Genomic DNA, 15150 nt, shown 5'->3' with positions numbered 1-15150 from the left:
AATAACAACAACAGACATTTCTGGAAAGATAAGCATCAATGAATAATAAACATGCACTTTAAAGTAAATCTAATTTAAACTGTATTAACTTACAGGTATTTAAGCTGCATTCGAGGAAATGAAGATGTCTTGATTTCTGATATTATATTTGAGCTGAGATCTAAGTTCTCAAGAGCAGGGTAAAATTGGAAAGCCTCTGCATTTATTTCTGGGATTATATTATGGACTCTACAAAACAAAGATTAAATTGAAGTTATTGCCAGTGATCCACCCCAGGCCACACGCATATTAAATAACTGGGATCAACACTAAGGGTATCCAAAACAAAAACCAAAAAACTGTACTACTCATAATTTAAGTAAAAGATCTGAAACCTTATTTACTTACAATGACAGTAGAGTAATATTAGAGGTTGGTTCTCCAAAATATGGGATTTCTGTTAGCTCATTGTAATTCATTTTCCTAGGCAGGAAAAAAAAAAAAACAGATTTCAGTTTTGTGAGAGATGTTACCTCTTGAGTTCTGGTTTACTGGCTAATACATACTTTAGGACAGGTGCCACATCTGAAAAAAGCCTACGACTCAGGACGAATTAGACAAAATGTATCATACGGCGAAATTAGAGGTTTTAACAAGAAATGTTTTTTCATGGTGTTAGATATACAACTGATTTCAATATGTAAAAGGTTAGAAAATATTTTGCACATTAAGTATTTTTAATCCCAGCAAGGTTCTTTGAATAGTTACATTTATGACAGCTAGTATGACTCCTTAAATAAAAGAATTAAGCATCCATATCTCTTTTATATATAACATAAAATTATACATTAAATAAAGTATAGGGGTGGTCAGGTGGCTCAGCGGGTTAGAGCGCGAGCTCTGGGCAACGGGGCTGCTAGTTCGATTCCCACATGGGCCAGTGAGCTGCGCCCTCCACAACTAGAATGATGTCAATTCAATGAGCTGCCGCTCAGCTCCTGGGTGGCCAGATGGCACAGTTGGTTGGAGCGCAGGCTCTCCGCCACAAGGTTGCTGGTTCGACTCCTTAACTCCCGCAAGGGATGGTGGGCTGCACCCCCTGCAACTAACAATGGCAACTGGACCTGGAGCTGAGCTGCGCCCTCCACAACTAAGATTGAAAGGACAACAATTTGACTTGGAAAACTCCTGGAAGTACAGATTGTTCCCCAATAAAAACTCCTGTTCCCTTTCCCCTTCCCAAAAAAAGTAAATTTAAAAAAATAAATAAATAAAAATTAAAAATAAAGTGTAAAAATATAAATATGTTTTTAAAAAGTTACTCAAAGTGAGGAAGGGTTGCTCAACAGCACAGATGAAATTAATTTGCCTTCCCAAAGATGGAATGTAAGATTGATTTTATAGAAGACATGTCACCATCTGATCCCAGCAGCTCTGTAAACAGATCGTCTCAAATATTTTAGTAGCAAATCTAATATAATCACACTTCATTAACCTGGTTTTCAATCACTGAACAACCTCAACAATCTAGAATACAGAAAGAAAAATGAAAAAGTAAAAGTCCTCTAAGAAACCAACCAAACTTACAAAGTCCATGTAATAGAAAAGCTCATGATTTCCCATCAAAGCATTTTCACCTCCTTCCTCAGTGCCTACTCTTTCAGCTAATAAGCTTGTCAACTGTGTATTCATTCCATAGCAGATTAGAAGCAGTCAGTTTGCGACAGGGAAGGAGAGAATGCAAGGACAATGAGTGCACGAAGAAGTTACCCGTCAGCAAGAAAGTAGAACCAAAAATAAACCTGAGGGTTCTGGGGGTGTTTAAGGTAGAGAACAAACAGGATCAATAGCCATACCTCTGGGAACATCACAATGCAATAATTGATATGAATAATGTTTTAGAAAATTTCCTCCAAAGCATACATAAATCTCAGTATTAAAGGAAAAACTTCAGAGAAGTGGAAAATTGAATCTTATTAACCACCACATTACAAATGATGCTGAAAATACTGTATTTCATATAAATCACTTCAGACATGATGCTTCCATCTTAGATGAGTTAAGACATTAAAAAAAGTTTACACAACAGAGAGTTTGACTGGCTTAAACTTTAGCAAAAAACAAACAAAACATATTTACTCTCAAGAGAGGAAAAAAATCTTACTTTTGGCCCCAAGGAAGAATATTTCTTCACAGTTTGCAACTTGAAATCACCAACGCAATGGTACAATGCCCACAGAGTTTGTGATAATAACAAAGCCAGAGATGACAGTTTAAGTTTTTAAACAATGTCTTTTAGTTTAAATTTTTTTCAATTTTTTGATAGCACTTCTGGATTGAACATACTCAAATTCATAATTCATCAGATCACCTCAAGGAATTTCATGTAAATTTAAATAAGCAAAATAACTTACACTTCTTGTAACGTCTGAGATTCCAAGCTGACGTTCCAGTGAGACAACCGATTATGACTCAAATCCCTAAGGGAGGAAAACAGATCATTCTTAGTTTAGTGTTATAAGCAGACCTAAGGGGGGAAAAAACCTAAACTAAGAAATCTAAAAGCGCTATCAAATGTGAAGTTGAGCAGTACAGACAAAAGGAATGTTCATAAAAGATGAATAAAAATTTATCTAGATTTCCAAGCAGCTATTTTATTTTTTCATTTTTATGAGGTTTTCGTTTTGTTTTGTTTTTTCTAACTAGGAAACACATTCACATGGTCCAATAATCAAAAAATATAAAAGGATATACAGCAAAAAGTCTCCCGCCCTTATGTCCAGCCATCCAATTTCCCTCCCAACAACAATAAATGAAAACATACCATTTTTTGTGCAGCCTGTCAGATATTTTATGCATGTACAACAAATTTTTACACAAGTGGTAGAATAATTTACACATTATTTTGCCCGTTTTACATCTTGCAGATCATTCCACAGCAATATTATAAAGTTTGTTCATTCCTTTTAGTGATTATACTTTATTATGATGTACTATACTTTAGATGCTTTTGAAAGAACATATCTTTTTTTTTCCCAAAGATTTTATTGGGGAAGGGGAACAGAACTTTATTGGGGAACAGTGTATATACTTCCAGGAATTTTTTTCCAAGTCAAGTTGTTGTCCCTTCAATCTTAGTTGTGGAGGGCGCAGCTCAGCTCCAGGTCCAGTGGCCGTTGCTAGTTGTAGGGGGAGCTGCCCACCATCCCTTGCGGGAGTCGAACCAGCAACCTTGTGGTTGAGAGGATGCGCTCCAACCAACAGCCATCTGGGAGCTCAGCGGCAGCTCAGCTCAAGGTGCCGTGTTCAATCTTAGTTGCTGGGGGCGGAACCCACCATCCCTTGCGGGAGTCGAGGAATCAAACAGGCAACCTTGTGGTTGAGAGCCCATGTGGGAATCGAACCGGCAGCCTTCGACCGGCATTAGGAGCACAGAGCTCCAACCGCCTGAGCCACCAGGCCAGCCCCCTTTTTTTTTAAGACAGTTTATTTCTTCCTTCCCAACCTGTATTCCTACAATTTCCTTGTTTTTTATTTTATTTTAATTTTACTGGGGAATGTTGGGGAACAGTGTGCTTCTCCAGGGCCCATCAGCTCCAAACCATTGTCCTTCAGTCTAGTTGTGGAGGGCGCAGCTCAGCTCCAAGTCCAGTGGCCGTTTACAATCTGTTGATGGGGGCGCAGCCCACCATCCCATGCGGGAATGGAACTGGCAACCTTGTTGTTGAGAGCTCGTGCTCCAACTAACTGAGCCACCCGGCCGCCCCAAGAATATATCTTTTTAAAGGAATATTGTACTTTTTAAAGTAATATATACTTTAAATTATAGAATAATATATACAAACTCTGACAATTAAGTTTGTGAATTTGTTACAACGATGTTGCTAACCTTTTTTTTATATCATAGGGGACGACCCGGTGGCTCAGGTGGTTGGAGCACCACGCTCCTAGCACCGAGGTCGCTGGTTCGATCCCCAAATGGACCAGTGAGCTGCGCCCTCTACAGCTAAGATTGTGAACAACGCTCTCCCTGGAGCTGGGCTGCTCTGTGCAGCCGGAGGTCGGCGTGAGCTGCTGTGGGCTGCTGAGTGCTGCCACAGGCTACTGTGTGCTGCCATGAGCAGCCGGAGGCCAGCGTGAGCGGCCGACCAACAACTAGCACTGACTGCCTCAGCCGGTGGGGCACAAGGCTCATAATAGCAGCATGGGCCAGGGAGATGTGTCCTACACAACTAGACTGAGAAACAATGGCTTGAACCGGAGGGGTGGGGGTGAGGTGGAAGAAAGGGGGGGGATAAAAGATATCTGGCACCAGGCATCATCAGTTCAAGGGCACTCGTGAATGGAGAGGTGTGTTGGAAAATGTAAGAGATAAAAAACATGATCAATTTGCTCCACATAAAAATCTTAGTGATACCTTATCCAATTCACACTTGCTACTGAACAACAAACACAGACTTTCACATAAAAGATGTTTATTTATTGTGGTGTTTCAACTGAAGGAGAAATTCATCTGTTCTAATTTAAGTTAGATATTCCATATTCTGCTCCAAGGTGGCTGGTCTGGCAAAGAGAGAGCTAATATTATCCGGGTAAGCAGACTAGCATACTATGATTTAATTCTGTATCTCATGCTTGTTGAAACTTAACTTATTTTCCTTTTACAGACTAAGAGCTTTCATTTTAACAACAATGCTTCTATGCCTTCCAAATCCTAATCTCCCTGGCAGTGTGTATCTCCCTACTACTCATCCACTAGAGTTCTCTCATGGATGTCAATGTGACCAGATAATCAATTTTAAAGAAAACCATTACTCATAGTAAAGAAATTGGAAGCAATCAAATTAAACTCCACTTAGTACCAACTTGGTCAACTCGACGTGGTATAAACCACTTTGGATTCAGTATCAGTGAAAACTGTCCAGCGTCTCTATTGGGAGAAAGAGTGATTTTCTGTGTCTTTGAAGAATCTGTAAGGCGTTTCAATGGAACCCAGTGGATACCTAATACACTTTGGAGCCTCTCCACAGGGTAACGTGCCTTAAGGATATATTCCTCCTAGGCCAGAACGCCATAGAATGAGGCTCTCTGGACCTTTCTACGATAAATTCACATTGAATGGACTTTAAAAAAACGAACAGTGAACTGACACACTCCAGAAGTAGTACTATCCTAGAAAACAACTGTAATAGTATCAATTAGTGTAGCTGTTTATCAAACTATCAGGTGTCTTACTAGAATGACACGGATTGATCTAATCATCGGGTAATCGTGCAATAAACGGTTACTGAGCCATGTGCCAGGCACTGCGCTAAGTGCCAGGGTTACAAACACTGTCAACTTGAGTGACCTTTTTCTTCGACTTCTTTGAAAACATTTATAATAGTTGGAGGGGGAGTCACTCCAAAACTGTAAACATAAATTCAACATCAACTCAACTATTCTCCTTCACTGGAAACGTGTGAATTAACTTTCTTTTATACCTAAATTTCACTCTGGAATTTAATGACGTGTATCTGAGAGTGTACAGACACACGTTTGCTCTCCAAGGCACGCCTTTCCTGTTTCTTTTTAAAAAAATACCCCAAAAAGGTTTGAAGACAACTGGTATTTGAAAACTTTAAATATCAGATGTAAAACTCTTAATTAGGAATTCAGATAATTTTTAAAATTAAAAGTCTCTCACTATTCTTCCCAGTGGCCAATCATTAATTCCATTTAGTTTGCATAAGCTAATGACACTTTGTCCAGTTTTCTTTGTTGTTGTTTTTTATTAAAGCAAGAGTCCTGAAATGGAGAACTGTCTTTCAAAATTTTCCCCCTTGACATATCCCTTAAATGTACTTAAAATTTTGAAATAATCTAATGCTTGATAAACATAACCTAAAGAGGCTAAAGCTTTGTAACAGTCAATAATCTTTATTTTTTAACACCACCAATACCTGAATATTTATGGATATGATGTTTGGAGAGTAAAGGCCTCAGAGAAGGCTTTACCTCAGGACTGTAAACTCAGCTCCCACTCATGCTAATCTACAGGGCTGTATCTGTAATAAATGATGAATTATTAAGGTTCTTGATCTCCTGTGGAGCCAGAGGTGCCATTAACGTAGTCGTTTAGTACCATCAGGGTGTAAATAATTTATAGGATGGACAGAGCAATCACAACGGCTTGAGGAGGAGAACCAGTTCTGCGAGCTAACTGCGAAGAAGTCCTGCAGACACGGAGAGGCAGGGGTGTGCTCCTGCCCACTCACACAGGGACACTTCTGAGTCACTGTCCATCATCTCTGTCTTCCAGAATCTGCGGCACTAACAGGCCAGACTGTGAATTGCAACAATGACAAAACTTCTTCAAAGGGGCCCTCTGCACAAGTTAAAAGGACCTATTCCATCCAATAGTTTGGGCATGACGATGCTCGTGTGTTTAGCCAGCGTAATCTGCCCTTTCTTTTGGCTGATGATGGCAAACACTCGGAGCATACTGAAGACAAGGACTCTAAAACAACCTTCAACATTCTGTCTGCTTTTAAATTTGCTTTTTCTTTACCACTAACAGCTTTACACCAAAAGCTATCTCTTCTTGGAACTGTCAGCCTTTCTGTCTATAACAAGGCTGCTTCAATTTTTTCTAATTTGTTGCTTCTCATCAACTGCCACAGGCTAGGACACTGCAGTGCCTGTTAGACGTGCCTCAAACAGGAGGAAATAAGATCTGAGAGGCTCCTTCATGAACACATGCTTCCTGGAAGCATTTTCACTTTGTGGGTGAACTAGAAATGGCTGGAAATATTAAGTATCTTTAGGATAAATAAGATTTTATTATAGCATGAAGCATAATGCTATTCCAAATTAAACTTTCTATCTTTCATTTGCACTTATTTGTAATACACTGTACAACACTTTTTCTATGAATCCAAAAAGTTGGAGATGGTAGGAAGATGAGAGCATTCATTTTAAGAATAAGAGGCATGTTTTATTTTCTTCCATTATCTCCCCTGGGTTCCAAATGACTGAAAATATTGCTTCATTGGGGGAAATACAACCAACAATACACAGCAAATATAAATTCTACAGTTACATTTAAGAATAGAGTTTTCGCAGGCTCAGTTCTGGGACACTGGGCAAGTCATTTAACCTCTCTGAACTTCAGTCTCCTCTACTGTTAAACGAGAATACTAGTGCCAATCTCACTGGGGTGCTTACAAGATTAAACGGATACAAATAAAATGCTTAGGTCAGTGAGCAAATAGTTGATGATATGATGCTAGATTTGAAACAGGATGGTCCAGTACTGTCACCTTCTCTATTGCACATGCAGGCATAATCCACTTCCCAAAGTAAAACCTTAATTAACTGGAACTATTCCCCAACAATACCTTATTCATGTAGTAAACTAAATATTCCTTCTGGATTCCAATTTCAAGGGCTCACATCTTCTGTCTACCACATCCCCAGATAGAGGAGGATAAAGAAGATGAAATATATTAAACTCCTTAACGCAAAAAAAAAAGCATATTGTGTATGCTGTGAAATGACTGTTGGAAGTGAAACAGTTCATTGTAACAGTAACGTGCGAACCAAAGACACGTATATTAGATTCAGGAAACATGATGGCAGTGCATTCCCCTTCCCCCCAAATGTGCTTTAGGGATTTACCAGTAGGTCTGTTTCTTCTGAAGAATAAAACTGGTGTTTCCACTAGCGCCTAGAAACAGAGGGTATGTGAGACATCCACGATGCCTTTAAAGTATCCCAACTATAGAAATGCATGGCTGCAAATGTATGGTGATGGAAAGAGAACTGACTCCGGGTGGTGAACACACAGTGTGATATATAGATGACGTGTGTATTACAGAATTGTACACCTGAAATCTATGTAACTTTGCTAACTATTGTCACCCCAATAAACTTTAATTAAAAAAAAAAAAAGAAGAAAGAAATGCATGGCTGGTACACAGGTTGGAATGAAGTTGTAGACTATTAAAAACCCCTCAAACAGGAGAACTGACTCTGGGTGGTGAACACACAATGGGATTTACAGATGATGTAATACAGAATTGTACACCTGAAATTTATGTAATTTCACCGACAATTGTCACCCCAATAAATTTTTTAAAATTCCAGAAAAAACAACCCTCAAACGACAGCTGCAAGCCATGACACTCTGCATGCAACTTATTCTTCATTAATATTAATGAGTATCTAATAGATGCTGCAAAGACCTATTAAAAACAAAGATGACCAGAATAAATGAAAGATTATTTGTGCATGCAAGTTTTTGTGAATTTTGGTGCAATTAGACAAAACATCCCAGACAGTGAAATGGGAGCTAAAGTCAGTAGTAATTTGATGTGTCTATATATAGAATTTTTCTTGTTTACAAATGATCTTAAAATACAAATAGTTAGCTAAGATAATGCCTTGATTCATTCATAACGTTTACTATGGAGAATGAGGTACCTTGAAAAGAAATCATCTAGAGAAGCAAATGAGAAAGGACTGCTTTGGATGTTTCTCCTCATCTCCCTCAAAAAACACAGCCTCATACTTTCTATAATTATTTACTGCATTCATTCAACAAGTATTTTTGAGTACCTACTGCTGGTCACTGTTGGTCTACAGCAATGAATAAATAGGTATGTACACTGTACTGAAAAGAAGACAGAGTAAAATATATAACCTATCAGAATATGATGCTTACTATAGACAAAAATAAAGGCAAGAAGGGGTCGAGGTTGTCTCTGGCAAAGGAGAGAGATTGCAAGCCCCGAGATACTTGTGGAGCCTGGTAAACACGAATAAAGGCCATAATGAGACTGGGGCTGGTCTCAGGCAGCCAATGGCTGGTGTGAGAATGAGGGTTAAGGGGAAAGAAGGGCTGAGGAATCTTTCCAGGAACAAGCACACAGTTCTTTACGCTGGAGTGTAGACTTGGAACAGGGTGATACTGTCCAGATCAAGTAGAGCTGCCTCTTGATTCCTGCCTCTGGAGGCCTAGAGGCCGAGACAAGTCCTACCCAGTTGGTCACAGAGGGAACCAGGTTGCTAATCCATTGTATGCACAGCCCCAGGGCCAATCCCACTTCTCTGAAAGAAGTACCGTGAAAACGTGGACATAAATTGGAAGGAGGAAGTGGAAAATAAAGGTAAACAGCAAAAACTGAGGCAACATGAAGGACCTTAACTGGATGGAAAATCTAATCTGTAACCTTTATTTATTTATTTTTAAAGGGGAACAGGACTTTACTGGGGAACAGTGTGTCCTTCCAGGACTTTTTTCCAAGTCAAGTTGTTGTCCTTCCAATCTTAGTTGTGGGTGAGCACGCAGCTCAGCTCCAGGTCCAGTTGCCACTGCTACTTGCAGGGGGTGCAGCCGGCCATCCCTTGCGGGACTCGAGGAATTGAACTGGCAACCTTGTGGTTGAGAGCCCGCGCTCCTACCAACTGAGCCATCCGGGACGCAGCTCAGCTCAAGGTGCCGTGTTCAATCTTAGTTGCAGGGGACAGAGCCCACCATCCATTGCGGGACTCAAGAAGTCAAACTGGCAACCTTGTGGTTGAGAGCCCACTGGAACCATGTGGGAATCGAACTGGCAGCCTTCAGAGTTAGGAGCACAAAGCTCCAACCACCTGAGCCACCGGGCCGGCCCGGTAACCTTTTTTAAAAAGACTCATTTTCAATTCACCCCCTTGTGGTTTAAAACAATTAAAGACAAATTTCAAAGACCAAATATTAGAATGAAAGATGCTCCTAGTGTCCTTATCACTTAGGAAATTACAAGGATATTATGAGCTCTGTGCCAGGAACCGGGGGTAGAGACCAATATACATATTTCCTATTATTCCACAGCCTACCCTTTTGGTGTCTGGCCACAGACCCCTTACAGCAAAAACAGTATACATAAAAAAGCCTTCCACTGTATGCGATGTCAGAGGGGTAGTAGATGAGGGGAGGGGGGTTATCACTGTGTGAGGGATATAAATGATAAATATCTATTACATTGTTTTGTACACCTGAAACTAATTTAAAAAAAAAAAAAAAGCCTTCCAGGCACCGGCGGCTTGGGTTTGCAGGCTTCCATTTAATCCTGTCAGGTTCCAAAAGCAGGAATGGTATAAGTAAATACACAGTCTCATCCTTTCAGTCAACTGGTATACCTGAGCTAAAAGACAATGCCACCGCTTACTCTGAGCCCCTCTCGAGGTATTAATACTGGCTTTCCCTCATTATACAACCATTTGTTCATTCCCTTACCCGCAGCTACTATTGCTCCTGCTCTTCATTTACACCCAAACTCTTCCACCTTTGAAAGAGAGCGCAGGCTCCGCCACTGTGCTGGTCTAGATTGGACACAGCAATACTAGTCTAGCACGTGCCTCAGTTCACTCTGCAGCTGGGTAAGGTCACACAGGGCAGAACTATGGGGCTCTCTTTCGCACCCAGCACTGCATCGGCATTCCCTGTTAACCGTAATTTTGCCAGATGCAGTGAAAGCATGACCCACCCCCATGAGGCCTTTAGGAATTTTGACCTCAAGTTTAAAAATGTAGCTTCCTGCTTAGGAATCATCCCGTTTCCAGCACCTCTATTTGCAGCCTCCGTCCTATGACCACTTCATCAATTAGGGGGAAAAAAAAAGTATAGTTGTTACACCGGCGCACTCTTCCTTTGGTATGAATTTCATTGTCATTCCAGCATCCTTCCCCATAATCACCAGAAAAAAAAGAGGGCTCAATCTAGTGGGGCCGCTCCTTTAGCCGCACCTAATGTTGAGTGTAAGGTAAGTAAGCCAGCCCTTCACATCTTTTATCTCCCCCATTTTAGACAACCAATGTTTTAACTGCCCATTCCAATTCTCTTTCAAACTAGTACAGCAGGTCCTCAAATTATATCATTTAGTTATAACGTTGATGAGATGCTGTAGACCACGGGTGTCCGAACTTTTTTCAACAGTTTTCACCAAGGGCCACTCACTCAAGGTGAAGTACGTATTGCCTCACCTGGTTTATTTAAGTAAACTAAATATATTTTTGGGATTTGCTGCGGGCCAATTAACAATGGATCGCAGGCCACAGTGGGCCCGCGGGCTGCAGTTCAGACACCCCTGCTGTAGACACTTGGTCACATCAATTAGCCTAGAGTAAAACTGGTATCATTATCGTCACTCCACCAAGTTCCAAGAACCTTTTGATGACGTTAAGTGAGGACTTACTGCATGTACTCTGAGGAGGATCTCTCTGCCCACTGTTGGGCATTATGGGCTATAAATGTATTCCTTGGTCTGCAGGAATGACGGCCAGCCATCTGAACTGGTACAATTACCTTCTGTGCCGGTTCTTCTGCGGCACTCTGAGCATTTGCATCTACTACCCAATAAGCAAAGCCCAATCCAGTCAGCGTGTATTCCTGTCAGGACCCGTTTGTAGCCCCCCAGGGTTACCAGCATCAGTGTCACTTGCCAGCTCTGTTCAGGGAACAGACGCTTCCCACCAGGGAATCTGCCACATGGCCACCTGTGGCCTCCGTCTCTTCTGCTGGCAGACACAGATCTTACTGGCGTTCTGAGCCTCGGGGGTGCAACAGGAACATCAGGTCTGCACAGCTGCAGTGCCCCCAGATCCACTCATCACATGCACCCCGTGGCCACCCCAAGCAAGCACACAGGGACATCTGCTTGTTGACGCCAATCGCCTTCCGAACCTGGAAGGGGGTTCTTCTGATGGGCATCGACATGTCCTACCTTATGCACCCCTCAACTTCTCAGGGATTCCCATAGGGCTGTCTGTGCATCCCTCTCCTAGGCCAGGATCCCACTGCTCCTCTGCCTGACCATCGGCCAGGCCATTGGCCACGGCCCATGAGTCAGTAAAAGCCAGACAGGAGCTTTTATCAACCACAGTTCAATTCTTCCATTACTGCTAGGAAAAGAGCATGCGATTCAGCCCACGCGCTAATTTGTCTTTACCTTCCTCAATCAGAGTGGTGGCCTTGCAAGTAGGATATTGTCCATTCATCTTGGAACTGCCATCCACAAACCAGCAGCTCCTTGTTGGTCAGTTATGAGCTGTTTATAGGACACTGCCCAAGTGACAATAGAATCCAGCGCCAAAGAGGAAAAGAGCCTCTTTGCTCATGAGGGTACGTCCTCCTTGCATTCGCCAGGCAGCAAGATCCTGTATAAACCACTTCCATTTTACTATGGACTCTTCTGGGCACTGCCCCCCCTATTGGAGGGCTTACCCGAAATTACACAAGACAGCACAGTGTTTCAGGTTTCAGGATTCCTTTTATGGCTTTTAGTCATCGTGGCAGTTCGATTCCTGCCCAATCGCAAGCCAGCAGTTGCCCTTCAAATGGAAATTCTCTCGTCCAAAGTTCTAGCAGTCGTTGCTGGGAGAGCACGACAGGCTGTCACAAAGAATCTGTCCCTGCCAGCACTCCGGCTCCTAGTCTACACTGTGACTGAGCAATCTTACTGGTTCCCGATTGGCAGGTCCAATTAGTATTGCTTGAGGGGTGCATTTACATGCCTTCTGTTTTACAATTCTTGGTAGAGGAGACATTCCCCAGTCAGATACAATGTCTATCTCTATAATACAACCAGATAAAAGCCTGTTCAGATGTACCAATTCTCCTACACTCCTCTTTACATTCCTAACTGTAACCTCCATTAGGACTTTACTAAAAGGATTTGGTTTTACAATATTAGTTAGGGGAGGTGTTCTCCAGCCAGACCTAACGTCCATGTCCGTAAAATATTCTGATAAAGGACATACAACTTCTTCACATAAAGCCTGTCTGAACATTCCAACTCTCATAATCTTATCAACCCTTGTGTATTTTTTATGGTCTCTCAATTGCTTCATAGCTTTACCAATGGATTTGGTACCACAGTGCAAGAGGCTCCCATATCAAGCAATCCTGGAAGTTCTCTTCTCCGACTCCTGATCATTTCACCCACTGTAAGGCTTTGGACACTCCCCCCAACCTACCCCTGGCAGGGGTTGAGCCAAGGGACCCTGGCCCTTTTGTCAATTTTTCTCATTCAATCAGCCTAACCAATGCCCCAAGCAATTGCTGCTCAGGTTTCTCATTGTAACCTCTGCCTTTGGACTTTTAAATTTCTCCATACTGGAGTAAATAAAGCAGACGGGTTTGGGGTCCTTTAATGTTGGGGAACCAGAAGGTGGTCCCTTTGGCCTGCCCAACCTTAGGTAGAGCTATATTAAAACTTTTGTTTTAACCCCATCAATGTCTGTTTTATTCATCCCATTTTTTAATAGCCATCTAAAGCTTTCCATTCTGCTGGGTGAGTCCCACAAGTCTTCCCTTTTTCCTGTTTGGCTCCAAATAATATTTGCTTTATTCACTTTATTTCTTAATAATCATTTAAACCTTTCTGCCTTGTTAAAACCAATCCCTGACTCTTTCCTCTGCTCTTTCTCATTCTGCTGATAATTAACCTAATATTTTCATTAGCATCTATAAGACCCAGGAGGGGAAGCTGAGACAGCAAATACATAAGATTTCCCCAACTATCCCTTGGTTTTGCAGCAGTAAGGTTACATGGGGTGTCCATGTAAGAGTCCCCATTAAACACAGCATTTCCCATGAACCGGGTAACTGGCATATTCAGCAGGTGAATATTATCATAAAGATAATCCCAACCAGGCTTATATACAAAACATATCATCTGCCTCATTAGAGGTGTCCCACTTGGCATTTATAGGGGGAAATGGCAGTCCCTTTCTCAGGGTCAAAAGATCTTGCAGTGGCTTTTACCCAGTCCACCAGGCGGGCCGTTCCCTCGGGGAAACCTGCTTTGTGTCTGGATCACACATCGCCATCTGTGATTGTTTCATAACGAGGTATAAATCCTGCATCAACCCAAACCTGCTCTGCCCCACTGCAGCCTTTAAAACCAGATACTGCTCCTAAATTAATTACTCTCACCGTCCATTTTAGTAAAGGTTCTTCAAGAAGTTGACGTTACTCATCCACGAAATAAAACAACTCCTTCACACGGCCCTCCCTGGTTTCAAACAGTTTCTTGGTTTTGCCCTTCCTCACACCGACTACCTTTTCGGTGACCAGGGTGTTAGAGGCACTTGCTGTAGTCTTTGTGTAATTTTCCCGTGGGGGCCAGCACTGAGGCGAGTGGCCAAAGCTCAGACTCACTGAGAAGTGAGCTGGGTCTAGCATCAAGGTCTGACCCAGCATTCTGTTTTAATTTCATTTAGCTATTACAGATAAAATAATCAAGGGACTAACCATTTGGCCTTTTTCTTATTAGTTTCTATTTCTTTATGCATCCAGTGAACCAACAAGCTAAGCTGGGAACTGAATTCCACTGGTAGCTTTTACCTTTGGTAACTGAGAGCAGCACAGCCACTGCTCCATGCCATGGGTGACCACGTGACCACCAGGAATCAAGGTTCTGCATCCCCCACCCTTGTATCCTTTCTCTTCCCAAACCACGTTTCTGTGAGCCAGAGCCATTCTAGCACATCTCGTTTCTATGACACCAAAGGTCTAGGAAAAACTCCCTGTTAAAATATGCAATGGCACTTGTTAAAACCCAGTAAGGAAGACCTTACCCCTGGGGGTGCAGGTTATCTCTATAGGTACAGGGACCACGGGGGTGAAATGTTTCAGTCGCAGAAAGAGATTGGGCTCACTTCCAAATCCTGCATGGGTAAGGGGGACTTCATAGCCAAGGAGCAGGGAGGTCAGCCCAGGCCAATGGATGGATAATTACTAAGAAGAAACAACAGGGCTTAGGGGGGTTTTGGCTAAACAGACCTAAGTGAATTCTTACTGGAGAGGCCAGCGTGATTAGACAGCACCCGAGGGACGGTGGACGAAACTCAATCAGGTATCAAGTGGGGGGCTTCTCATTAAACTAACTGAGCAGGGCTCTGGCTTAAACTGCATTTTATAAGGAAGAATATGGATAGGCCTAGGAGAACTTTCAGGAGTCTGACTAAACGTTGGTCAAAGAATCTTTGCCAGTACCCTCTTGTTCAAAAAAGAAGAGACATATTTCTTTCCTCTGAACAGTATCAGTCTATTTTCTCATTCAGTAAGCCTCTTGTTCACTAAGGACCAGGTGAGGCGTCTGCTGGGACTTGTTACTAGAGGCTATGTGCTTGGTGGTACCAGCAGTC

The 15150-nt window shown here is 42.1% G+C and overlaps 1 protein-coding gene across 2 annotated transcripts in view; it reads right to left on the bottom strand.

The window, feature by feature from the left end:
* Nucleotides 1-15150, bottom strand: part of LRIG2 (leucine rich repeats and immunoglobulin like domains 2) — a 48349-nt gene that overhangs the window by 24436 nt on the left and 8763 nt on the right. For both annotated transcript variants that reach the window (XM_019730394.3, XM_019730395.3), the window contains exons 2-4: nt 2394-2459; nt 388-462; nt 94-228 (exon numbers count right to left, since the gene is read on the bottom strand). In XM_019730394.3, coding sequence (XP_019585953.3) covers nt 94-228; nt 388-462; nt 2394-2459 — 276 coding nt within the window. The remainder of the gene's footprint in view (nt 1-93; nt 229-387; nt 463-2393; nt 2460-15150) is intronic.

This window comes from Rhinolophus sinicus, chromosome 7, assembly GCF_057876585.1.
Source record: "Rhinolophus sinicus isolate RSI-liver-muscle chromosome 7, RSI-T2T, whole genome shotgun sequence".
In the NCBI taxonomy this organism is placed as follows: Eukaryota; Metazoa; Chordata; class Mammalia; order Chiroptera; family Rhinolophidae; genus Rhinolophus; species Rhinolophus sinicus.
Note: the sequence above shows the minus strand (reverse complement) of the source record. Positions and strands in the feature narration are given on the sequence as shown.